General features: G+C 40.5%; 2 protein-coding genes across 3 annotated transcripts; one reads left to right on the forward strand and one right to left on the reverse strand.

Moving 5' to 3' along the window:
- Positions 1-403: 403 nt before the first annotated feature.
- hsbp1b (heat shock factor binding protein 1b) lies at positions 404-3930 on the forward strand. Its single transcript, XM_070906678.1, has 4 exons — positions 404-557; positions 1869-1935; positions 2146-2272; positions 2618-3930. Exons 1-3 carry the CDS (start codon positions 513-515, stop codon positions 2265-2267), a joined length of 234 nt encoding a protein of 77 aa, XP_070762779.1. The 5' UTR covers positions 404-512; the 3' UTR covers positions 2268-2272; positions 2618-3930.
- On the reverse strand, positions 3765-26835 carry LOC139286023 (DNA topoisomerase I, mitochondrial). Of its 2 annotated transcripts, none has more exons than XM_070906677.1 (19): positions 26720-26835; positions 25425-25479; positions 24696-24736; positions 21825-21938; positions 21522-21609; positions 21267-21394; positions 20995-21110; positions 19389-19510; positions 17276-17398; positions 16920-17107; positions 16296-16440; positions 14773-14916; positions 14167-14352; positions 10591-10659; positions 6489-6603; positions 5661-5788; positions 5324-5424; positions 4959-5108; positions 3765-3867 (listed from the first exon to the last, which is right to left on the reverse strand). In XM_070906677.1, exons 1-19 carry the CDS (start codon positions 26833-26835, stop codon positions 3765-3767), a joined length of 2232 nt encoding a protein of 743 aa, XP_070762778.1. The 2 variants fall into 2 exon arrangements, with proteins under 2 accessions (XP_070762778.1, XP_070762777.1); XM_070906676.1 differs by having other exon boundaries at positions 24696-24742.
- Positions 26836-27372: the final 537 nt, after the last annotated feature.

A 27372-nucleotide genomic window follows, 5' to 3' on the forward strand; every position in this document is an offset into this window, starting at 1 on the left:
CACAAATATTTCAGCGTCAAAACACAGAGTCCCCTCACTTCTCTGGCAGCTCCAACTTTCAAATCCCAACTCCTAAACAAGAGGGGAGGACAGGCGTGCACGCGCAGGCTGGAACATACACGCGCGCAGACACATACACTGTTGTTCAGTGTTATTTGCAGACCTACCAAATTCCAGCATTAAACATGCGGGTCGTTGGGACACTTAATGGGATGCAGACTAACTCCGATAAACGAATGCTTTGAATTAGTGCCGTTTAGGGTCTCCTCGATGGGTAAAACTACTAATTACTGTACATGCTGTCCATTCAAAACTCAATGTTCCACATTACTTAGCACCGTCACACAGCTCTCGCGAGACTCTCTGTGTTGTGGAACAGCTGACTGTGCGGTGGGTGGTGCGAGGGACTTCTATCTATTTCGAACAGTTTCAAGGCTGATTGCAAGATAATCGGCAGACAGCTTTTTGAATTTTAGTACTGTTAAGGGACTGATAATCATTTACACCCCAGCATGGCTGAGACGGATCCCAAGTCGGTGCAGGACCTTACCAATGTGGTGAGTCGTGGTCGTGAAGGCAAGCTAGCGTTAGCTACAGTAGCCTAGCTAGCAATGGCAATAAGAATGCTAACGATGACAAGCTATCGTTAGCTAGCTGGGATGCAAAGGTATAGCGCATCTGTAGCATTTTATGCTAGTTATTTGTTTGTGTAATATCATATGTTCATGGGCTCAGTGTGTTCAACCGGTTTACTGAAGCCTGGACGTCCTGACTTTTGTTTAGCTCCATCACGTTATGTAATGGTCGTTGGTCTTGTAAATGACATCACCAAATCACAACCGAGTAAACCGCATAGCATTACATAAACAGAAGTTATGTTGTTTGCTGTGTAACGTTATTTCTGTAGAGACTCTTGTTCCATTGTGAATTTCCATCATATTGAATTATGTGCAGTTTCATTGTGCACATGGAATTCCACTTATTCTATTATACTGCAAATACAGCTGAGGCAATGTTTCAGAGTGTTGTCATGGAGATGAGCAGTAGTAATAGATGTTCAGCTTCACTTACAACCTTAAACAATCCTGTCTGGTTGTTATTGTTGTTTTTTTTTGCTTCTTTTCCCATATGCTTATTTTTTATTCTGTAAACTTTTGTACATAGATTGTCGAGTAAAGCTTCTATTAGAAACCCTTCCAAAGCGTCAAGGAAGCCCAGTTGTATATGTTTTATATCTAATCTTATCAAGAATAGATTTGGTGTAATTAAAACTATTGCTCAGGGTATCTCTATACTTGGGTGCCTTTTTTTCAAGAGTTCATTGCATCTGAGGAATACATTTCATGAAATTAAAACTGTTGCTCACGGCACCTCTTTCTCACAAGCCGAAATGAAACTATTGCTCAGTGTGTTGGGGGCACAAGCACCACTTTGGAAAGCACTGTTATAGAGCCATAATATGTGATGGGCAGAAAATGCACCAATACAGAATAGTATGAATTGTGGTGCATTCACTGTTCTGTACATATGCCTACCAGAGTGGATTAAAGAATCATCTCCCAGGTTACTGAGCTTTTACACTGTTGTCAAGGAAACTAGATACTTCTGTTATCAATGTCCTGCTGCTTTTTTTTCATAGACCACAGGCATTGTGCATTTAAGTGTTAGTGGTGATGTTTTTCACTGGCAGAGGTATTGATAATACTGAACAGTCCGCTCACAGTGGTATTATTTAAATCCTTTTGATTATGTCATCCTCAAAGGAAACTGGTAAATTTGATGTACGGCTGAACCAACTTTGATCGGTTGATCCGTTCATTTGTGGCTTCATTGTTGCACTCACACTATTTGTGCTGTTTGTTTCACAGGTCCAGACACTGCTGCAACAGATGCAGGACAAGTTCCAGACCATGTCAGACCAGATCATCGGGAGGAATATCCTGATAATTAGAAATGACAGCAATCAATTATTCATTGATTAAATGCATGAAGGTTCTGAATTTGTATATAGTTTTAATCTAATAATAGATTGATGTCTACAGTTTCCTTTCATGATCAAAGTACAGACTGACTGAGACATTATTTTGCCCATCTAAGAGTAAAGTGAGTTCTCATGTTAGTTATGTGCCTTAACTGCTTCTCCACTTGATGAGATGAGCACGCGTATTGATGACTTGGAGAAGAACATTGCCGACCTGATGACCCAGGCTGGTGTCGAAGAGATCGAGGCACCACCGGAAAAAGCCAAAGAGGGTCAAGGTTCATAATGAAGGTAAGAAGGAAGTGATAGACCAAACACCAGTATAATAGCTTCTATTCATGTCCTCCATTTTGCTTAAAGGTCTGTGGTTGTCTCTCCGCCTGATGCACTCATGAATCTTAAGACTGTGTAAATATGAGATGGTCGGATGCCACTTAAAGCTTTTATTTAGTCCTTGAATATCCTTAAACAATAAAAACATTAGTTTAATATCTAAATTAATAACTTTATTAAGGATTTTGCTTTGCCAGATGTAAATGTGGCAAAAAGCATGAATATGTGTTTGTGAAGGAATTCACCTTCTGTCTTTGAACCAGTTTACTCCAACATCGTCCCTTTGTTTTGTCTGTCCTGCAGGTTCCTAAGCAACACGGTGTGAAGTCGGTCCTACATTCAGGAGCAGCAGACTTTTCCATTGTGAAAATGACTTATATTGATTTGGTGTGTCGTAGTGTGAAATGCTTTTTTATATATTGAATATTGTGATAAACGGTTACAGTTATGTAATGACTTGAAAAGCGTTATTTGTAAGCTAGACTAGTGTGATATGCCCTTCACAAATTAAAATGCTCGTGTGCAGGAATGCAACTTATGGATTTTGTGCACCGACCTGGAGGTTATTTCGCTGCCGCAATCTATCATAATTAATTCGATCCCATGAGGTGATGGCTGATGGGGACAGTTTTTCTCTAGTCTGTGCGGAGAACAGCTCGCAGGCTCTAACAGGCCAGTAAAACCTCCATCCCCACCAACATGGGAAATGTGCACAGTGAACATCAGTGTTTTAAAAACAGCACTGTTACTACCAAGGTGTGGGATGCATTCCAATTCTAACTGATTTTCTTCTATTAAAGCTATTTAATAAAATGCTGTTTGTCATGTATTACACAAGAAATATTTGTCCAGGTGCTGAGTGAATTTTTAAGAATATAATTACATCTGAGGTGCTTAGCGTTTTTCTGTAATTTTCAAGCCAGAGTTGTACTATATTATGCAAATTATCTGGAACATCTCAGTGTTGCATGTGTTTTTGGTCTGTATTGTGTATAATGTATTGAAATTACATTTTACTACTACACTTAAGGGCCAACTAAGCTGGGCAATTTATCTTCTATAATGGTCAATAAGATGTTTTTAACTTTTGTTTAATGAGTACGGAATTAAGAGGGATTTGCAAAAATTGTCCACTCAAAAGTAGACTTTAGGCAAACTGTAACCACACTACTGTCATTTCACTGCATAGTAGGAACCTTTATTCAAATTATTGGGAACACAAATATTACAAACAAAATAACTAACCAACAGCAATCTTCAAAAAGTGCCAAAAGCATCAAACAGAAATGAACAGCAGTAAAGAAAACAACGTGTCACATAATCTCATCAGGCACAACATCAGTAGTCTATGAGCATATTATGAATGCAATATTAAAGTACTTATATGTATTAAGTGAATGGTTCCTTAATTGCATATTAGTATCAGCTTATGAGACTGGAGTTTTAGAAGTTAGAACTCAAAGTCTGCCTCTGTCATGTCGATGGCCCAGGCAAACTTGTCCCTTTGGCTCTTATTGTAGATTTTGTCTACGAGTACCTCCATGTTCTTACACCTGAGCAAATAGAAAAACGATTGTTAAGCATACACTGCAAAATAAATATTCAGTTTAACCCAACTTAATCTTCTGATGGGTCTCAAAATATTTTCTCTTAAAAACAAATAGAGATATCCAGATGGAGAATATACATGCACTGTGAAAGAACCAATAGAAATGATAGAAATAAAATACAAGTAATGCACTGTAGAGGAGAGTTAATTATTTTATGGACCTTATTATATACTGTTGACCTTTTGAGCATGTTTAGTAATAAACAGTAGTTTAGTAAGTGGGTTTGGGAAAGAAATTGATTACTGACCGTGTGGTTGTGCTCTTACTTTGAAGATAAACACACCACTTTAATTAATCAATTATGAGCAATACAGAACATAACTCAAAGTAACACTACTGCTTTGAGGCAAGAAAGCTAGATAGTGTTAGCATAAATAAAAAAATACACATTTCTACATCATAAATTCTATACATTTTATTTTACTGTTAAATTATGTTATGCTACAGCAGATAAGTTTTATCTACAATCACCATCATCTCACTGAGTCTATAGAGAAGATTCTCTATTTACAAAGTCACCTGTTCTGCATCATTGACAACTAAAGTCAGCCAGCTTCCTGCTATATGTAAGAATCTGTTTTAAAGTCAGAGTAGACAAATGGACATACTACAAACATTCCTTATATCTCTAATTAAATTATCATATAAAGCAAAGTGAGTCTAATATCTGTTAACACATTGTTTTGCCTTTACTGCAGTCCATTTTCCAGACAGATCAGTTAGTCAGTAGGTGGGTTGTTTACTCATTTTGATCGGATCCACTGAGCTGAATCTGCCTGGTTGGCTGTGTAACTCAGGTTACTATGGTGATTTACATGGTTTAAAAGTGAACCAGCGTCACAATACTGGAAAGCCCAAGTTAAGCCCAACATTAGCTGGCTGACCCAATAATCTTGCTTTGTGATACATGTGGAGGTGGTCCAGGTAGTTCTATCTGAAAACCCAGGTTTGTGTGTGTGTATGTAGGCACACAGACAGAGGAATATAGGCAGTGAGTATGTATACGCGTTTTCACCACATTAGTATTCACTCACCAAGCCACGCTAATGCGTGGGTCCAGGTAGTTGAGCTTTGAGGTACCCAGTGCAATCTGTTTGTTTTCTTCTCTGTCAGTCGCCTGGACCTCCATCTTCAGCAGCTGCTCCTCACAGCGCTTCACTGCTGCCTTCTTCCGCTCCACCAGTCTGACAAAAGACAAATACAAAGGCAGGTACAACAGAGTCTGACCGTAGAGTCTGGCCCTTAAACCTACAGGGTACCTTTCTGTTGGTACTTGTATGTAGCCTGTGATTCAGCCTACACTGAAGAGGTGCTTTCATCCTGAGATTGTTGTCAATCATTTCTAATTGCTCTAATGTCCACAGCTTGCTGTTTTTTTATGCATTACTTTAACACTTACGTCTGCATCTTGGGGTCGGAGCTGCCTTTGGTCTTGGCCTCCTTCTTGGCCTGTTTCAGCTCTGTCTTTGCCAGGTCCAGCTGTTCCTTTCGAGCATCAATCTGGGTGGAGCGCATAAGGACATAGGCATGATTTTATACATCAAAATATCATTGACTGGGCTGGAAAGGTTACAAAAATTCACTGTCTCTTGAATTGCGCCCTGTCCTTCTTTCAATAAACTATCAAAGTGACACAAGAACATGGAAAAATATCATCGTCCCTGCTAATGCATTCTGAGGGAAATGTTAATGTGATGAATGACTGTGACCAATTAACCAAGTCACGCTGTTCTTACCTTGGCCTGAAGGTTAGCCATAGACTGATCAAAGGTCTTTGGTGGCGCCCGCTGGTGGTTACACAGAATAGCAACTGCTCTGTTAGCCCTGTTGTAGGACAGCAGTTTCTCTGCCACATTGTCTGATTCTTTGGAGGGTGACACAACAGTGATTTGTATTTAAATAGGGAAATCCCACTGAGAACACATATCTGACTAGAATTATGTACAGAAATGTAAAACATAAAATCCTGCTGGTGTCCCTCATGTTAGTATTTTCCACCATCTGCACCACAAATCTCAACCTTGAACACACACAATTACAGGTTGTTACTATTCATTTCATTTATTCAGATCCTTATTAGCTTCATCTATTCTTCCTGGGGTCCACACAACACACACGACACACCAACCACATGTCAACCTGCAGACTGGCTCTCAGTGGCAATCCAGAAATGAGAAGAGTGTGTGACACATCAATCTCTGAATGAGAAACTGTGGCAGAGGCAGCCAATGGGACGCTGATAAGAGTGAGGCAGAGACGCACAGCACTGGGTACAGTGATAATGTACTCCTGCCATGGCTGCAAAAGCTCACTGACATCTTGGATATCTTGAATCAAGCAAGCTAAAAATAAAAAATGTCAGAAGTGTGGCAGTTTTATCATTGGACTTCATGACACAAGCAGCCAGGTAATAAGACAATGATAAGAGCCAGAGTGATAAAAGGCTACAGTATTAAAGCCACTGCTACCTCTCTGGCTGCAGAAGAATATGAGCCAGTGCTTTATAAAGCTATTTATGTAATGTTAGACTGCTTTACAGCACAGTGAGTGTGTGTGTGACATACTGTTTGTGAGCTCTTTGAGCTGCTGCTGTAAGGTGATGGAGGCGTTATATGTCCTGAAGACCTTCGCAGTCAGACCTGGCATTAGAGAACTCAGGTGCTTGTTCAGCATGCCTGTCTGCAATGACAAATGGGAAGGAGAGGGACAAAGAACAACACATTCACATCAGGGGGGTATACAACAAACACGCCGTCATCACAAAACCAGCTGAGTCAAAACCCTACCACTAGGTGGCACTGTGGCATTACACCACTGCAGTGTTTAAAGCGTCTGTAATATGCCATAACAAATAAAACACATAAAATACCATCTCTGCCTTCATTATCATCACCATCCATTACAGCCGAGAGATTAAAAAAAGATCACAGCACTGTTTCCCCTCTGACATTTCTGTAGGTAATATAACAAGTTAGAGCTGTTATAGCCACTGGTTAGATAGCCATTAGCTCCTGTCAAATGGCTGCAGCTTCCACACAACAGCAAAGAGATGAAACAGAGTTAACAGCGTAAGGAAACACACTGGTGTGAAAGCAAAACAAACACGTACGCTCACTGCACACACACTGACATGATGTGCAAACACATGGACTTGAGAGGCGGATAACGCATACTTTTCTAAACATGAAAGCACACAGACGTGGAAATAAAAAACACGGCCAGATGAGCTTGCTGGTGAGCACGCAGCTCTGGCAAAAGAAGAAATAATTCTGAGGATTGTGATGAAGATTACATTAATGATGTGGTTGGTTTAATCAGAGCAGGGTCAGGACCCGGCTGTCTTGGCCCACAGACTTGTATGGTCTCACTGCAGGAACCTATGAGAAACGGGATGAGGGAAGGGTGTCATGTATACATACATGTGCGTGCATGCATGTGCTGGAGAGCCCCGCAGGTACACACACACACACACACACACACACACACACACACACACACACACACACACACACACACACACACACACACACACACACACACACACACACACACACACACACACACACACACACACAGTTGCTGTCGTGCCTGCCTTTCTAATGAGCTACCTAACTCTGCCCCTGCAATACTAATGAAGGTGTCTGCAAGTCTGAGGGGTAAATATGACACCCCCCAACTCCCTTGGCATGACGTATTGTGTGTGCACAAATGTGTGTGTGTCATCCATGTCATCTCCTAAGGCATTATTACAACTTGTCATTAGTGCAGTTGTAATTTTCTATTTATAATATAGGATGCTACGTACTGGACTTCCTCATTAACGTACTGCTAGCCAATTTATGGCCATGGCAACTAACACCGGGAGAAATATTGACTGTTCTCATTCTAAACTAGCTATGATGATCTGCTTTTCATTTGTCACTGGGTCCAATTTGTGTGTTTTCTGCATCAGTTCCCTGCAAAAAAAACTCAGTTCTAATAGATGGTGTAAGGGATACAATAGAGTGGAGGAAAAATAATGAAATGTGCCAAAATAAAGCAGCTCATAGGGACTATACTGCACTGCAGGTAGTAATTTAATTTGTGACTATGATGTAGTTAAAGGAATCCCACTGAGGTTACAGTTAACCTGAAACTGCAGACAGTGTATGTACTGTAGCTCTAATGATGTGGACTCTGGAGAGGAGGCTTCCAGACAAACCTGACAATCGCCTGCATTTTCAGCTCAGATCAGACACTCAGACCTCAACATGATGTGTGTGTGCGTGCGTGCGTGCGTGCATGCTCAGAAAAAGACCCAGTAACCATGGATTGGCACTTGGCAACACTGAATGCTTACAGACATCTGAAAGCACGGACCACATTAACTCAACATACTGAAGTGGTTTGTGCACTCCACGGTACATTATTCTGCTAAATCAATATAACTGCATTTCTGCATCCAGTTTGGCATGTTGTGATGTTGTGAAGGTAGAATGCTGAACTTAAATGATGTGCAGCTTAAAGACACAATGAAATAAAATTAATTAACAAATCTGTCAAAAAATAATTTGGGAGATTTTTTATAGGAAAATCTTTGTCGTTTTTCATCCTCTAAAACATTAAAACTTTTTTGATGACTCATCTTTAACTCAGGGGCAGTAATATAAATTATAATGCCCACTTTTGAGCAATCCAATCAAATTTCAAGGATTTGATATAAATCCCTCTTCTAACTACACCCCACCTACGTATTCCGTTTCACTCGAAAATACGTCACATTGCTGAAAATAACATACATAAACATTAACTTCTGTTTCAATCTAGGCAAAGGTGTAAAGGTGTCAGTATGCTTCAAGTGCTTGTTAGAGGATCGAATAGCGTTTGTGAATCCTCATTCTGTTAACACATGAGAGCAATTAACACCATGCTCACCAGGCAAACTAGTGTAGCTTCAAACATCAGAGAGGCTGTTAATGGAATATGGCTTGGAGTGATTTAACTCCCTTCCTTCTTCATATTTTTTTTATTTACCTTTCAGTCCCAATTTTCCACTTTTCATCAATGTATTCCACCATCTCTCTATATAAGGCCAGGTGAGGACTGCAGCACACTCTGCAGTTCCTCCACTCATCTTCCATCCTTCTTCCCATTCCCACATCTTCCTCCTCCTCCACATCTCAGCCGTACAGCTGCTGCCTGGTTAATTCTACCCCCTTGCTTTCTCCCTAACTCTCTTCCACCTCCTACCTTTTTCCCAGCCATCGTCCACCTTCTCCCTCTTAACCTCCCCTCACCCGGACCAGCTGTCACTTTCCTACCGCTCCGTCTACTCCTCCACACCCACCCTTCCCTCCGCTCTCTCAGTGGCCTGGCCTTTCTGGGTGTCAATCAGTCCTGCCCACAGCAGCCATTACCATTCCACCTCCAACACACCCTGACATTTCCTGACACACTAGAGGGCAGAGAGCGGAGGCACCGCACTCCTTCCTTCAATTGCTCCATCTCCTCATCTCACCCTCTCCCTCCTGTCCTGTCTTACATCGTCCTTTTCCTACCTGTCAATCTTCATATACCATCACGTGGTTGGCTCTCAGTCCTTCCTCGTGCTTTCTCATCTGCATTTATTTCTCCCTCTGTTTCATTAAACCCCTCTACTCCTATGTGACCATTCATCTGTTGCATACGTTCCCACCTACAGTCTCTTTTGAGTGTATCAGAAGACAAAGTATTTCTCAGCAATCAGAGAACTTAACCCAAGGTCACCAGGCTGTGAGCTGCTGTAGCAGTAGCCTGGGTTCCACAACAAGAAACCTGTATATTGAGCGATTCTGAGTATGTTTCCACGACAAGGACAATCTGTTGTCCTGGGGTGTAGTCTCAAATAGACAAATAATGCTGTTGCTCTTGTTTTATAAAGACTGAGTGCACCTTGAGAAGCCCCACGCCTCCCTGTGGTGGACTAACCATGTATACAACTGCTGCATTCTGTGTGGCCTCGCTGCCTGCAGCTAGAGGAAGAGGTTGAGAGGACGCCAGATTTTTATGTGTGGAAATTCATCCACCCAGCATGTTCACTTTCAATTTCTACCCGCGCAGTTTCATTTTTATCTGCCAGAGTCCATCCCCTCTCTCTTTTGAAACTCCTTTTCTGCTTTCAGTCTCCCCGCTTCCAATATTCTCCCCACCTCCCGTTTTCTCACTTTACTCCTTTCATCTCTCCACACCAATGGCTCATCCTCATTTAATCTCATCTCTTACACCTTACAATTTAGCCCCTGCTTCTCCTTTAGTGCAGCCTTCTGTCTCCGGAAAACATAAAAAAAAAATAAAAAAAAGTAATTCTATTTTGCTTTCACAATCTTTTTCTACCTTTTCTTCAAATATTACACACCTCGGGGGAGTTTCTCACACATTTTACACAACCCCGGAAAAATTCAGGTACTCTTTTACTCAAAGTTAGCAATTATTCAAAGCACCTATGAGTAGTTTCACCTCTACCATATATATATATATATATATATATATATATATTTTTTTTTTTATATTTTTTATATATTTTTATATTTTTTTTATTTTTTAAAATGTAGTGCAGGTTCAAAACGAAACATCTGGGGTGGCTAGAATCACAAAATATGTCAAAATACTGAAGGAAATAAATGTAGAGGTAGTTAGTCAGACACTCACATTAAGGCGGTCAAACAGGTCATCTCCAGGTTGCTTGTTCTCCAGGAACAGTTTAAGGTTCTTAAAAACCTGAAAAGATATACAGACAAATATGATTGAGACATTTACAAGTGTAAATGAAAAAAACACTTGCCTGAGATAACCTGCTTTACTTACTAACCACTGGAACTAGGAGTCAAAATTGGGTGTTGCACTGATGATTATGAAGTTTATGTTTCACTGGAGGACTAGAAATAGCGTACTAGTAAGGGCATTCATGTATTCATATAGTAAGAACTGGGGAACAGCAAACCAGCCAATCAGTAACCAGACAGTGTCATCATCTGCCAACATCACAAGCCCAACTGGGGCAATTTGGATATTGTTCTAAAACATTACAGCTGAAATTGAATTTAATATATCAATATATTTAACAGGAAAGGTGGAAAGTGACAGATATCCTTTAAAGGCTAGCTTACAAGTCAGATCTAAAACACCAAAAATGGTAAAATTACACTTATACAAATACATTGTGGTAGACACAAGGACGGTGTGTGTGTGTGTGTGTGTGTGTGTGTGTGTGTGTGTGTGTGTGTGTGTGTGTGTGTGTGTGGCTTTATTTGTCCATCTCAGAGCAGAGCCAGGAGTAAAATTGGCACAATTACATCTGACATTTCCAGAGACTCTGTGGGTTCCACAGATGCACCATTCCCCAAATAAACTAGTAAAATATGCAAGACACCAATTAATAGCAACAGATGTGTTCCTTTATAAAATCATACCGACATATTCACTTGCTGATTTGTGTGGCAATTTTGTTCCCCTAAGCAAATAAACTGAAAATATAAAAAGTGCTTTTGGGATGAAAATGTAAATCAGTGTCTGGTGTCTCTGCTTCTCGGAGACTTTTAGACAAAGTGATCTTACCTAATTGGTTTAGTGATGTGTTTAAATAATCATTTAGAAATAAATAAATAAATGATAAGTGGGCTGAACGTACCTAACACAATACATTTATGTATCTGCAGGTGTCCCCACACTCCGGGGCTATTTGATTAAGTCATTCAGTGTTCTGAACTGGTGTTCAAATTGAGTAATAAGTAGATACTTGTTTTTAACAGATACACTAAAGTGCTGATCAGTCACTGTATAGGCATTCATGGTTGGGAAAGGCACATAAGTGTTCATATGGATGGCTTAATATTAATCCTTTATGGCTACTCCCGTTTCTGCTGAGAAACAATGATAGGACTTTCCATTAAATGACATATCTGACGTACAGTATCATGCACAGGGTGGCTCCACTTCATTGCCATTTTTGTATTCATTCCCTGTGCCCTATGTCTTCTGCATGCTGACTGCAGAAATAGCAGATTGCATATACAGTGTGTGTGTGTATATATATATATATATATATATATATATATAACCCCAAGTATTAGATTCAATTATTTCAAACCTCCAGAGGTTAGAAATGGAAATTCCTTCTTCCATCCCTGTTCCATTTTACTCCAAGTGACATTTAGCAGCAATCTCACTGATTTCCCTGGGAATTGATGATGCTAAAATATGCAAGGGACTAATTAATTCTAGCTAATGTGTTGCTTTTGAATGCACTCATTTGAATAATTATATGTTGTGCCAAGAAACAAAACACTTTGGCTGTCAGGTGCTAACATTTCTTTTTCCATCTCTGGAATAGAAGATACCATGGACTGACACCAGAGGAGGGGTTGGACATTTACATAAGCATACATGCGCACACACACAAATGTGACAGCTGTTTGACAAACTGCAGACAATGAAACAAGATTTTTCTTGTATTGTGGCATGAGCTACCCTGTTCATTACAGTACAAGTTTACTGTATCAGATAAACTAACAACTCACTAGAGTTGCTGCAATACTTATGTCATAGAACAAAACCTGAAACCTCTTGTGTTAACCACAGACCTTATTTCAGGCATCTAACCAGAAACCCCACTGACTTCGAGACAAGGGAACCGGAAGTGTAAATAGCTAACTCGTTTCTGGGTTTTAGAACTCATTCCTGCAGCACTCGTATACACGTGACAACACCTGTCAGCATGAAGCCTTGTCAACGAAAGGTTTCTGCACAACCTAAAATTGGCTCAAATTGATCGATTCTGTCAATGGATATGTAATGCAAAACTACGACTTTTGCCTGTTTAGTGGATGGAGAATCTGTAAATAATCACACAACACAGATTATGCCACACACGATATCTTTCAACTTGAAATTGCAGTGATTCTATTATTCTTCACTATTCATTATTTCCTAATATCTGATGCTTCAGAAAGACTGAATTTAATTACAGAAAGTAGCCATGAACCTCAACAACTACCTACAGTTGTATTGCAACTGTGAAAAAAAAGACCGGCCACAGGCATTAAAAACATAAAGGTCAGTTTACACATCCTGAGGAGTACCATTCAGTTACAACCTGGAGTTGTGGACTGAAGGAACTGGAAGGCAGGTTGGGATTTTTGTTGTCTCTTGCAACCCCCCTTCTTATTAAATAGTTGGAATACACCTTTAACTGTAAATACCTGAGACCATGAACCTACCTGAACAAACAGTTAACGACATACTGTCTATTACTAAAACTAATGTGCATGACATCCCTCTTAATCACAAGGCTGTCGAATCTTCATTAGGATACATTCAGTATGCATTGTGTGCTGCGACTTTAATGAATTACTTTGAAGGTAATACAAGTATGGTGGAACTCAGATGCTGTGTTGTTCAGTGGAAAACCCAGTTAGAACTGCAACAAACGATCACTCTTATTATCTATTACTCTCAGTTCATACATTTTATAAAATCACAGAAATAAAGACAATGTCTATCACAAGTTATGTCAACCAAAGTGTTGCCATAAAATTGCTTATTTTGTCTGATCATCAAAGAAAAACCTAACAACCATGCAACGCTATAAAACAACAAGGAAAGATAATGATAAAAAGAGGATTATACCGTAACTGTTACCAGCAGTTGTTGCATGAAAGCTGCTACATAGTGAACGTCTAATACAAGGGAAAGAAATGAGGATTCCTATAGCACTACTAAGTACTGCTTGTGGAGTATTCCAGCTTGGCCAGAATATTCAAACCACATTATGATGCTCAGAAGAAGAAGAAGAAGAAGAAGAAGAAGAATTCACCTACATGAACATGTAATCCAAGAGAAGCAGACTGGAACAGAGGTGCAGTTCAACAGTTCTAACAGACAGACAAATTAAACCACCAGAGCCACAGGAATCCAATCTACAACTGTGCCCCGAGGACATTTCTCAGTACCCTCTCTGCCTCGGGCTCTGTGCATGTCGATACGTATGCAAGTGACCTTCTCTGCAGGGATTTCTGCCAAAACCCAAAGGGCAAACCCTCGATTATTATAATGAAATGGCTATGTATTGCAATGACCAGCTTCTACGCTACCTTCTTAGCTGAGGTCTTGTTCTACTGATAATTGGACAGATTTGCCTTGTATTAACTTTTAATATTTCAGGTCCAAGCAAACACATGAAAGCAGGAATTAATGCATGTGTGGAAGTGTTTTGGTGCGTTCCTTTACCTTCCTAATGACAGGGACCTTGTTGTAGTAGCGGATGGAGTCTTTACCCAGGAAGTCGAATTCCACCACACACTCGTTGCCTTCCAGTTGCTCGTGGAGGGTGATGTGCTCAACACGTAGCGAGCAGCAACCCACTGTATCTGCCGTCTCTCCCTCCTCTTTCTCATTACCAGCTCTCAGTGCCAGCTTGTTTGGGTCAGAGGATACAGAGATAAACACACAATAAATCTATACATACTCTCCCTGCACTCCCAGCACCATCCCCTCCCATTCACACAGTGTGTCAATCAGACGACTATTCAACATATACAAATACACACATAACATGAAGCAGCATTGTAAACACAACATAGCTGAATGAGAATTTAAGTCTTTGGCATGAGCCAAAAGCAATCACGAACTCAATCTATCATTTCACTGAGTGCAGACTGAGATAATTAGCTTGGGGTCACAGGAAGAAAATTGCTACATATAACCCATTTTTCTCATTGCAAAAGATCTTCCATCCAACACAAACGGATGCAGCCCTGGTGGGTACACATGTAAAACTAATTCCTGCATCTTCACTTCAGAGTTTTTCTTTGACCTAACAGCTCAGAACCAGACCTTGTCTATGAAGTAGAGGGCCACAGCTCTTTGCCGAGTGCCCATCTGTTTAGATTTGAGGTCCTGGAGGTACTGGTTACGGATGTCATCCACGCTTGACTTCAGTTTCCGAGCAACCTCATACTTCTCCCAGTCCTTCTCTCCCTGCATTCACAGGATGAAAGTAGGGAAAGAAGGAGGAAGGGGGGTGTAGACAAAGAGAAAGCAACAGTGAGCAGGGAGGGAAAAGTGATGAAGATGAGACAGTGAGAAGGAGGGATTACAATTGGGAAACAGCAGAGAGACGAAAGAGGAGAAAAGCAAACATGAAACAAAGAACTAAAGAAACAAAAGTAATTTTCCTTGAAAAGCCTTAGATCAAAACATTATTCAAATGTAACATGACATGAATGCAGGCTGTTCATCACACAAAAGAAGACAAGAGACACACAACTACACAACTTTAACGACAGAATTCTCTCTGCCTGCCGTTTGCTGCACGTTATATATATTGCTACCAAGACACAATTAAACCCACCATCAGTGAACACACACACACGCATTGTCATAGAGACTAACAGTGGAATAACTTAACCTTTACACATGAAAGATGGAAGGAAAGAAGAGGAAGAGTGAGCAAATGGAGGAGAGCAAAAGAGAAATGAGAGAAGGGGAAAGCACACATAACTCACAGGGGTTGCCATTTACTCTCAAAACCAAACCATAATGGCATTTTAATATTTTAGAAACAGAAAACATTAGGATACTGAAATGCCAATCTCCTACGCAGTTTTGGCTTTATTGACCACGACAAGGACGCATGCTGGGTGCTTGTAGTTATACTATACAGATCTGACATCAGGATCTTAGTTCTAGTCAGAGTCAGGACCAAAAAGCAACCAGCTGCTTTCAAGATGGCACCTTCTGAATTTGAAAGCAAATAAAACGAGCATGCTTCAAACAAAAACACAGGTTTGATTTCAAACCAATGTTAACAGGGTTTTAATTGGCCTTTCCATATCTGTAAAAATTACAATTACATGTGATTATAGAGGAACTACATTCAGAATGAGCATAAATCACTGTGGAAAGGTTTGCATCCTGTTGCAAGATTCAGGCCTTGGTGCAGCCTCTTTTTCAAATAACTTGGCTGCACATTTTGACTTATTGAATTTCAGTGCTACAACTGCCATTACATTTAGATCCATTTGTTTTTATTTTAACAGAATATATATCTGCACACTCAGTTGGAATGCATGCTGCTTTAGCACTATTCACTTTTAAACAGTCTGGGAAATCAGTTTTGTGTGTGCATCCTCTACGAAAAGGATCAAAATAGACGCAGCAGATGGAGAGATATCGTCTTTCTTATTCCACACATTCTCCTTCCTTGTCAAAACTTGGTGCCTACATTACCCACAATGTCCCTGAACTATAACATCAAAACAACTGGTTGTCAAAAATCAAAAAGTGTTATTTAGCCCTAGGCTGGTTAGGACGTGTGTGTCTGTGATACATATGTTTGCAGCAGACAGACAGGCTACCTTGAGCTTTGAGTTGGCATTGAGCATGATGTATTTAATGGAGCCCTGGATGTTCTCAGTCCAGCTGGCCAGCCATGTCACAGTGTTGTCACGTCGAACCTCCTTCCAGCGGTGACCAGCAGGTGGCGAGGGGATACGGGCCTCTCTGTCGAAGAAAGAGCGAGAGCGAGAAAAAAATGTGTGTGTAGGCAGTCACAGCGTTGAAGTACAAGCTACAGCATCCTACAGAGGCTCAAGCCTTCTAAACATAAATGCATGACACCAGTACCAGAAGTGGATACTACAGCTGTAATCTCCGTTTATGTGAGATGAATTAAAGCTACTGAGAGTGAATAAGTGATGCCTGGCTATAATTCTTGAGTGATGTACAGCTTTATCATACCACATTTCTGAGGTTACCTAAAGAAATGTGTGCATGTGCAGCTGTCAATATGGGTATACTTTGTTGCATACTAAGAAACATGGTAATGTATGTTTTAAAAAGGATTGAAATGATGTCCCCATGATTCAAAGCTTTTAAACACATTGTTCATGTGACAACTGAGTTTTTCGCATCTAGGGTGATGGAGTTTTAGTAAATCCGGCCTTTACTTGGGCAGTTGGATCCCTTTGCCCCACTCTCACTTGCTGCAGTTGATGATGACATCCTCTGGCTGGATCCTTTTCTTCAGCATGCCCTGTTTGGGGTGCTCGCCTCTACCTCGGAACAGCCCTGGAGGCTCAATCTTAAAGTTGCCGATACGCTCTTTGTGGTGGTCCAACAGACAGTAACCATACTCATCCACTATCTTCTGGTTGGCCTCTTTCACAGCCTACAAAAGAAATAAAACAAAAAACAAACAATTAAACAATAATTATCCAGAACCTAAATTATATAATATCCACGCTGACCTTCTTTAGACACTAACAGGAAGAAGAGTTCTCTAAGTTATGAAAACAACAGCGTACACACACACACACACACACAGAATAAACCTTACCAGTTTCTCCTCCTTGGTCATGTTTTTTCTGGCCTCCACCTTGGCTTTATGCATAGCATGGAACTCTCCGAAGTCACATTTATCAAGATCTTGAATTAGTGATCTCTCCTCATGGGTCATTTCCTACAGAAACAGACACAAAGTATTCAACACTGAAGTGTGATCCTTCAGTCTGGAGGTTATATCTGCATACAAACAGGGATATCCTTTAAAGATAAAACAATTTGTCTATTAGAAAATTTATGTTTTCAGTCATTAATCAAGCAAAAATGAAAGATGCCTCAGGGAAACTGGTTTTGGGAAACACTATTTTCTGACATTTTATAGACTAACAATTCATTTTTCATCATTTTCGCCACTTTTCCAGGGCCAGGTCTCAATTGACCAAATAGATTTAAAAAAATCAATCTGTAATGAAAATAATTGTTAGTTGTTGCAGCCCAAGTAGCCTCGAATGTCAGAATAACAAAACTGCATCAACGATGGCAATAATATAATTTTCAACGGTTCAGCGGTTAGAAAGTATCAAGAGTTCTCAAAAGCTTCCAGTTAGAGCTGAGAAATACTGATGAAACCAAATGCATTTTTAACTCAAACCCTAAATGTTGATCACAGAAAGTATGCACATCCAAACACTTCTCAGTCAATATCTTGAACTGAAGGAAGATTAAGACAAAAGGATCTGCACACAATGCCGCTTTATTCAACATACTGGGAGCTAATAATGCAGAGTACAGAACCTCAGTCTCTAAAATAGCCCATTACAACAATAATGTATCATAAAAAACATAAGACAAGCACGATCAGAGCAGATCAGTGACCTTTTGTTTAATTACCCATCTTTATGGAGGCGGAGCAGACAGGAAAAGAATCAAGTGGTATCATTATGAAAGGATGAGTACAGAGCATTTCCTCCTAAGGCCACTACCAAGTGAGCCAAACAAACTTCTTCGTGTTCACACAGCAGAACACTGGAGGCAGCAGCAGAGCAGCTATAATCGTCTGAAGTTAGTGCACAAGGGGTCACCCCTTCAAAGAGGTCCCTAACAGGGCAGCAATACAGAGAAATTCATGGAAGGCTTTATGGTTCATCTCGGAAGTTTCTGGTGCTAAAATGTCACAACAACATGAGTGGCTTTTAATATGGCCTCCTGCTGTCGGGCTAGAAAGCAGCTGCAACAGAAACTAGAGGCCAACATTTTGGGCACTCTCCTTCCGCGTAGATCAAAATTCTCTTCTCAGAATTTTATCTTTAAGGTCATATTGGCCTCGAGCAGCAGTTACAGTGACAGTAAACAATGAATGAGGGCTTCCAAGGATGTCCAAGGAGCTGGACATCTTGATGTTATTGTCTTCAGTCATCACTCTACAGCTGTGCTCATCAAAAACAGGGCAGTGACCCTAATAGTTATCATATTAAAGCATAGATCATAATATAAGGAAGACTTAAATTTTACAAAGAAAAGGGGCATCTAACCTGAAAACATCCATTAAGGATAAAGGGAATTAATCTCATCTGTCAAGCTTTTCAGAGCAGTACTGATCTAGTCCAGTTGTGTCGTCAAAGGTCATAAGAGATGAGATGCAAAAACATATCTCTCTCTCTCTGCGTGTCTAAGCATGACTGACACCCAACAGTGGGCGGGCACTGAGGGCAGTGGAGCGAGGAGAGTTTTTTCCGGCTGTAATAAAACAGTTTAATTGGATTTGTTCATGTGCAGGGGAGCTACTTGTATGGATTAGCATATCAATGCCTTCACACAAATCGTATTTTCAAGTGCATTGAGCACTAAGCAGCGCAAAATTAATTCTGCATGATATGCCTTGGGGCTGGGCACGGTGTTTTCTCTATACAGAGGACACCCTGACAGACACCAGGTACCAGTCACAGTCCAACACCAAGCTGGAATACAGACAACTAATACTGTACTTGAATGATATCAAGGGAAGGTTGCTGGAGCTGACATAGCGTTACTCCCCTGTATTATAACAGTTAACGTTTGGACTAAGCCAAAGTACTCATGTACATAGAGAAAACAAAGCCCTCAGCAGTTAGTTAGCTGCGTTTTTTTCCCCTTCCAAACCTGACCAGATCTATGATACTTTGCTTTACCTTCCTCCAATCTTTAAAGAAGTTCTCCCGGAACACCGTCTTGGTGGTGTACTCATGGTCCAACATCTGGGCAAAGAACAACGCCACCTCCTCAGCTGTAAGGCTCAGCTTCACCTTCTTACCTGCACACAAACAAACAATAATTCAATTCAACAGCACAATACAACATGGGTTCTTGCTGTCCTAACTTAGATGTTACAAAACTCAAAACACACACCTTGAGAAGCTCAGATCAAAATCACAATAAACACCCAGCTCAGCTCCTCTAGAGTCCTGTCAGACTGATCCATTAATGTATAGAGCTAGGCTCAGAGACAAGGACAAATATCTACATTCAGCCCCACCGTGAAGAGCGAGCTACAAACAAGTACATGCAAGCACGGGAATTAACGGATCAAACCAACTCCCTGTAGGACAGCGCTGTGGCTCGACTGTTAAACAAAGCAAAAGCAATTACAGTCATCAATCAGTGTTTGACCCACCACACCTTTGGCATCCTAAAGATCCATTTGTGCGTGTGTATGTACGTGTCTCCATGGATCTGCCCACTTCCAAGACCTCTTTTGTTTTATACACAACTTTGCCCACTGTTCTCTAAATCTGAGCTTGCACTCCGTCTGGTTTTAATTCATAAGATCAAGAAAATGTGAGAATCTACATTATCCCACGATGTTAAAGCATCTCAGAGTTACTTTTGATGTAACAGTATAATCTGTCCCATTTTCAAATGTGTACAAAAGGGCATAGGTCCTGTGACTGTGGAGGGAAAGCCATGCAATTTCACACTCTTTTTCTTCAACTTCAAACAGGTCAGACATTACTTCCATGCATTTTTAGGGTTAATTGTCCTGCTGGTGGAGGACTCCTCCTCTACACAACTAAGCCGTCATATGGGTACACGCAAGACGTGACTGAAAGAGTTGTGACAGTAATGAAAAAAAGAGAGGTAGAGAGAGAAGTTCAAACCCCGGCTCCTCTCTCACCTTCACACAGCTGGCCAATCAGAGGTGTGAAGTGCGTGTGACTTGAGAAATTATTTTAAATGTGTTTTTAAAGTTGCTCCTGAGGACTTTTTTTTTAATCGAAAAGGCTGTCATATCATTAAGACATCATATTTCAATGAACGTGCAGCATGTCATTGATTCTGCACTTGCACTGTTTTTTAAAATACTAGTTTGTTTTACTTGTTTAAGTGTATTTTTGATGTATTGTGTAATTTATCTTTTCGATTACTTCTTGATATATTTCTATTTTTAGTATCACTACTTCGGTCTTGCCAATTCATCACCTGATCTTAAATTATGTTTTTGTTGTTTTTTTGCTGTTCCATCTTACTTTTTTCTTTTCGCTGCTTTTATCACATATTATTAAAACACATAAAAAAAATGAATCTCAGAAAACCGTCAAAAAGTGATTGAAATTGATGAATTTTGTACCTTGAACTCAACAGCGCCTGTGAGGTGCCAAGATTATTTTAAATTACTGTCATCAGAGAAAATATGCGGAGTGTGTCAAAAAGAACCCCAACTCTATAAAAACTATAAAAGCCTTTCAAGCCTGTTTCAATCACACTTTCTTCCACATTCAACTTCCACGCCCAACTGACCACGGTAGTAGAAGTGAACGTTGTCTGGCACGGGCTGGTAGTCAGGAGGAAAGTAGGGTCCATTGTGTTCGAGGAACTTCCATTTTACCCCATCTTCGTACTTCTCTTCCTCCCACCTGACAGAAAGCAACATGATGAAAAAAATGAGGATATGGTAGAGAAAGTGAAAATTGCTGCTCTCTGGTTTCCCCATGTTTGTGCTTGATTGCATGTGTGTGTTTTTGGGGGTGGGTCCAGGTCAATGCAAGATGAAAAGAGCAGCATTTCCCAACCATCTCCAGCGATTCTGCTCCTCCTCCTCCTTCTTTTTGATCTTCAACTGTCTTGCCTCCTCAATCTCCACCTTTGTCCTCTTAGGTTTTTTGGAGACTGGATGCTCTCCTTCCTCTTTCTTTACCGTCTGTGCCGAGAAAAACAGTTAAGATGTGAATTCAAACACTCCCATCGTGACCTGCCTCTCCAGAAAACTCCATATCGCGGGAGTATTATTGATGGAGACAGATTACCTCGGGAAGACAGATGTTTACCTTTTCTGTTCTCTTCTTCGACTTCTTTTTCTGAGCTTCTCCATTACTTTCTTCTTCCTGCCCGTGCTGCTTATTTCTTTTCTTTGAGCTGCAGGTACCCAGAAGACAGACTGAATACTAATAGCTTACACAATATGGAAAACAAAAATGAAGAGTGGAAGTTCATTAACTACCAAATGTAAATATTTATACACAAATGAACTTGTGTTGCAGATGCCAAATTGTTTTATTAATAAAAGCCTACATGTAAAAAATGCTTTCATTTCAGAACAATCCACAGCTCAAAGACCTAAACAGACTTACGTAGGTGTGGCTTGAGAAGGGCCTTCCACGGGCTCATCTTTAATTCTTTTCCTTTTCAACCCTTTCTTCTTTGCAGTAAAGTCACTATCGTCTGGCTCCTGTTTCACCGACTCGCTAAACCACAAAAAGGAGGCCAGTCATTGTCCATATATAATATAAAGTTGAGTGAACTTGTCATCTTGATACTGTTCGTTTTTTTCTACGTTCTACTTTATAGTCTCACGCAGTAACAATTATTTTCAAATTTTTAAAAAACACACACTGCAGCTTTTGAAGTTGAGCCCATAGTAAAATAACAGTCACCCCTCTTAAACTCCAGCTTACAAGAATGAGCACTGTTTTTCATTTCCATTTAACAAGGCACATTTCTAAGATCTTTTCAACTGTTCTGGGTTTTGTTTTTTTTAATTTCGTCTTAGAAAATCTGACTTGAGCTGTTGATTTTGAATTAGCCCCTACTTAACAAGCTAATAACAAGGCAGAATGAAAGCTTAATGGCTCTTTTTCATTGCTGTCTGCCACACTGCCGGCTGCAGAGTTAGGACAAAATTACCCTCCGTGCGGGATAGAGGGGGGAAAAAAATATCTAATGATGACACACTGACCACAAGAAATCACATATAATGATGGTAATTAAGCATCATTATCGAAACAGTAATGACAACGACATAATTACAGCAATTGGAAATTTAAAAAATAATTACACAACTGCAAGCTTGGATTTCCCTGCGGAGTAAGGAATTGGTGGGCAGGGAAATGGCCCAAATTAAGAAATCAACAAATTAGTCACCACTGCTAATAAATAACAGTGTTCTTCCTTCACAAAACATTTAGCTAAGGCAGAAATGGGGACACTGTAAAGCACTGTAGCACATAATTGTCAAACTGGCTTATTGAATCCCAATTACAAGCCACTATGGCAGCAACTACCTGGTACACATTGTGTGAGCCTAATGCACGCTCTCTGCACTTCCACAGTGTGACCTCTGATGGCTTCTGATTGAGAGTAATGAGCCTTCTCTCAGGTTCTCTGGCCTCTCACTCCATCTGATCTTTGCTGCGAATGCTGTACGTGTTCAGGTTCAGACATAAGACATATGATATGATATGGGACCTTTGTTTTACCTCTAGAGAAAATACATTTTTCAGCTATATCGCCCAGTCCTTTTTCAATGTGCTGGTATTGTGCATGCTGGCTCACTGTCACGGCTTACTGTACTGCGCCATCGTTAATGTTATAGTAACACCTGTGCTTTTCTACTAGGATAAGTCAAAATGTCTGCTGTGAAGAAGGCCTTATTCAACAAAATGACAGTCACTCTTTTCAGTGCCGTCCTTCATTTGCACATACTGTAGGTTAGTAGAAAACAAAACAAGGTGACTGTTGGGGGTCACCTTTTCGTGTCATCACTGACCTTGATGCACCACCATTTCTTTAAATCAAACATCATACTCATTTTGGTCATTTTCTTTTTTTTTTTTACCTTTGCATTTATCCAGCAAGTCAAGTTCAAATAGAAATTATTAATTAAATAATTATATATTTTGCCATATATACAGTACTTCCTTTATTCCAGCAACTTCTCACAGGGGAACTTGCATGGCTTGAATCAGAATCAGAAATACTTTATTGGGGATAAGACTTGCAAGTGCATAGACAACATAATCAGGGACTCCGGGCCTAACTACACTTTCACTACACAAAAGCACATTCACATGCTCATTCCGACTTGCATGATATTCTTCATGAAGACATCATGCTGACAAAAAGCCTTCGATGAAAATAGGAGCCAAACACAGCCACATTGACTAAATTAGCCTAGTTACAACAGGTTCCCTTTATATAGCACTTTGTGCAAGATCACCCATTACGGAAAAAGAGATTTTTAATGCGACAAGTAAATGCAGAAACCCCACTGCCAGCTGGCAGGTGTCACAATGGGTCTCAATCACATCAATGTTCTTAACCTCTGCAGTAGGCAAATTACCAAGGCTCTTTTTGTATTGTCTATAATATATAGGAGAAGCCTTTGTCTAACTTTCTCCCTGTTTTCTTTCTAGTTTACTTTGCAAACCTACATGTGTGCTGTGGCCAAGCTGTTCAGTTCAACTGCTCACTCTGGAGAGAAAAAAAAAGTGGGTATAGAAATGGTCATGTTTTTTGGTATACTGCACCGCTGAGCAAAATCTATAAAAAGCTATACAAAGGAGGGTGGGTCACTGCATCCATTGACATTTACGGTCTGTGGTTCTAATAGCCTTATGTTTCTTCCCTAACTCTGCTGCGAGGCCTTAACTTCTCTCTGTGTGGTACCCACTCAACTAGCACAGTTACCACCTGAGCCTTTCTGGAGGAAAAAAAACTTTAAGGGAAATATTAAAAGTCAGATTTTAGCAAAATAGTTTTTCCAACTGATATCTCCTTTGAAATGTCACTCGACGTATTGGGAAGTCCAGCCTGGGAAACAATCCATTAACAACTCTGTAGAAACACTGCTGTGAGACAGATTTGACGCAGCAGGCCTTCGGCCAAAATCTGACGTCCCAGCAACACCCTGCTGAGCATCCAACCACCCAAACCATGCATTCTCATTTATTACTTTCCTGACAGGCCACAGATATTTGTCTTCAGTGCAGAGTAAAATTAATTTTCTGTGAGACAGCTTAACACATTGTATAAAATGGGAATGGCTTCTGTCCAGGGCCCTTCAAAACACAAGAATTAATTTCCATCACCTCTGAGGAAGAGGGAAGACGTAAAAAAGAAAACAGAAAAAGATTCCTAACACAATCGCTCCATAGTAGCTTGTCATCTTATTATCACGGCCTTTAATAAGATACCATCTACTGATATTATGACTTCATCTCTACCTGGGACTGTTGGCTGACTCCAGAGTCTCTGTCTTAGGTGTCTTGCCCTGAGGGGAACATGCATTAAGTTCAACACAGCATAACTGCAATGCAAGAAAATGTGCACATATGGATGCACAGTAACTGTGTTCATGCTTACATAAACAAATGTATGCATGGAGTCTGTAAACATTCATACAAACACACATGGTTGTGTCATATCCTCCAGGACTCCTGGAGAGTACATTTATGCTTGACTGTTGCATATCATGTTTTGACTCATGTAAACATGTAAACATGTCATGAGAGCATGATCTGGTGAACATATTTAATTTGCTACTCACTTTCTCAATTTATTGGGGTAAGTAAACACAGTGGGATTTTTTTTGGTTTAAGAGAATTTCTGGATATTGGTATGCATGTAAACATGCCCTGCCAACGTTGTGGGAATAGAATAGCATGAAGGTAACCTTCTAGGACAAGCTGTTGCACACACTGTAGCTATGACAGTCTGAGCTGGGGTCAGTGGGTAACAGGGGCAGGAATGTTCATCGTGATATTTGACGTGCTAATTCCAGACAGGGCAAGAGTTATGGATGGACTCACATGACCATCACAATCCCTCCCCTGGTCAAGATGACACCGAATTTCCATTGAGATGTTCTAAATTGGGGTCAGACTAAATGAGACATCTGGTCAAATTTTAGCCACATGCAGTGCAGCGAGAAGAGAAGAAAATGAGTGATTTACCTTCTTCTGAGACTTTCCATTATCAGTTTTCTCTGTAGATTTAGTTGACTTTGCACTGCTCATCACGATGTCAAGAGAAGAAAAGGCTTGTCAGCGCTGCAGTATTTGTTACACATGAGCAGTTAGAGAAATGTTGTCGAACTGCGAGGGAAACGCTGCTTCCCCTTTTGCTGTGACATGACTGAATAGGCTCCTAAGAGACAGTTTGAGCTGCACTTTTATCAAGTGCAGGGTTAAAGTGAGAGCATGTTAGGCTGATGTTAGATTCACGCCTTAGTTAGTATCACTATAGTCAGGCAACGCTATAAAATGCCACCAATCAGACAAAAGCTATGTGTCAGAGGATGCCCCTACTGCTCTGAACATGTTTCAGTTTGACCTTTACACCCATCAGGGCTGGATGTAACATGAAATTGAGCTGCAATTATTCCCCAGCTATGTTAATGTTTTTATTTCAGAATTCCCAATTTTGAACATCAGACTAAGGCAATACAACATTTAAAGCAGGAGGCCCATTCACGCTAAGGCAAATTCGTGCAGTGAGTCTTATAGCTGAGAGAATAAGTTGATCCTTAATCAGTAATTCAGTCAGTGTGCCATGAAATAACACGAAGCTAGCTGTCACAGAAAGCAGCCTGCTCTACTGCCAGTGGCGCTTACAGGTGTCTATTCATCTCCCTGCTCTCATCAATTACACAAGCCAATGACAGATCACTCCACATTCATTTGTCTGCTCACATATGCATGGTAATAAACGCATCAGATATCAAGGTAAATTAATTTATTCATATGAAGATGGAGTACCCACTGTACTCATTGAAATGAATGCATGCACTCAATGCCACTGGCCTGCTCGACAGCTCAGCCAGCGTAGCATTCTCTCAGCACCGCTTTTTTTGTATCTGTCCTTTAGGAGCACACACATGCTGCCATATGGCTCTCACTCTCATCTGATTTATCACCATTGCAAGTATTCATTTTTTTTTAATCCAAATGAATTTGTCTGCTCATTTCAACAACATGAAAGGCAAAGCTACTTGCAGGATCCAAGCAAAAACCAGCTTCGATGTGTGGCCTGTGCTGATGCTGAACAGATGTTGGATGTGCTGCAGTCAGGTCACATGCATATATTATTAGGGAGCTGCTCTAACCTATGACAGGGAGTCATACATGTAACTTATTTGATAATGGCCCTTGACCTGCTCTTGATAGAATAATGATTAAGTGCTGGCTAAACTGTGCTCGTCAGCAAATCATTTTTTCTATCCATCTTTATCCTCTCACACACCGCTCACCTGTTCTTGATAGTGTCTCCGCCGGCGCCAGCGCTTTCACTATCACTCAGCTTTTTCAGCTTCGTTGATTTGTGCTTGGGCTTCCCTTCTCCTTTAGCATCCTTCTCTCTTCCCATCTCTCACATGTACCTCTGTAGAGCACAGTGAACATGTAATGGTTGGCAGCAAATACATTTAAGGGTGAAAAAAAAAACACCCGAGAGCACAGTATAAAAATTAAAACCGCCCTGGAAAGCTTTGGCTTTTCCAAGTTAGCCAATTAGCTAGCTAACTTTAGCCAACGCCAGCAGAAAGGTGGTGTTGGCTTATCAAGTAATAAATAACAATTACATTTTATGGCTAGCTCGTGGAAATCGACATAATTATACAACTCGCTCACCACTTGCAATACTGGACTATATTTTGTGGGAAAAATACAAACTTTTTAGGCGGCTTAATCCACTTAATGGACACAGCGGAAAGTCGTCTGATTTTTGCTAGCGCTGAGCTGAGCAGGCGTCAATTCCAGCTGAACTCTGATTGGCTGACGAAGTTCCGAAAGTTGCCAGGTTGGGTGGTGTTACATCTTATTCTGTGACCCGTCTGGCTCTGTGACCTGTCCCTGTGAAGTCAGTTTCCCCCTGGGGTCACAATCAGAAATACTTTATTGAAAT

The sequence above is a fragment of the Enoplosus armatus genome, chromosome 6, assembly GCF_043641665.1.
Source record: "Enoplosus armatus isolate fEnoArm2 chromosome 6, fEnoArm2.hap1, whole genome shotgun sequence".
In the NCBI taxonomy this organism is placed as follows: domain Eukaryota; kingdom Metazoa; phylum Chordata; class Actinopteri; order Centrarchiformes; family Enoplosidae; genus Enoplosus; species Enoplosus armatus.

Bases quoted from the DNA above. Each gene is read 5' to 3' on its own strand.
- hsbp1b (XM_070906678.1), top strand. From the start codon at position 513: ATGGCTGAGACGGATCCCAAGTCGGTGCAGGACCTTACCAATGTG. The intron at 558-1,868 runs GTGAGTCGTGGT...TTTGTTTCACAG, and splicing joins TGCAGGACCTTACCAATGTG to GTCCAGACACTGCTGCAACA. The intron at 1,936-2,145 runs ATATCCTGATAA...CTGCTTCTCCAC, and splicing joins AGACCAGATCATCGGGAGGA to TTGATGAGATGAGCACGCGT.
- LOC139286023 (XM_070906676.1), bottom strand. From the start codon at position 26,835: ATGGGAAGAGAGAAGGATGCTAAAGGAGAAGGGAAGCCCAAGCACAAA. The intron at 25,480-26,719 runs GTGAGCGGTGTG...CGTGATGAGCAG, and splicing joins GGAGACACTATCAAGAACAG to TGCAAAGTCAACTAAATCTA. The intron at 21,111-21,266 runs GTTGGGAAATGC...GCTTTCTGTCAG, and splicing joins GAGCAGAATCGCTGGAGATG to GTGGGAGGAAGAGAAGTACG.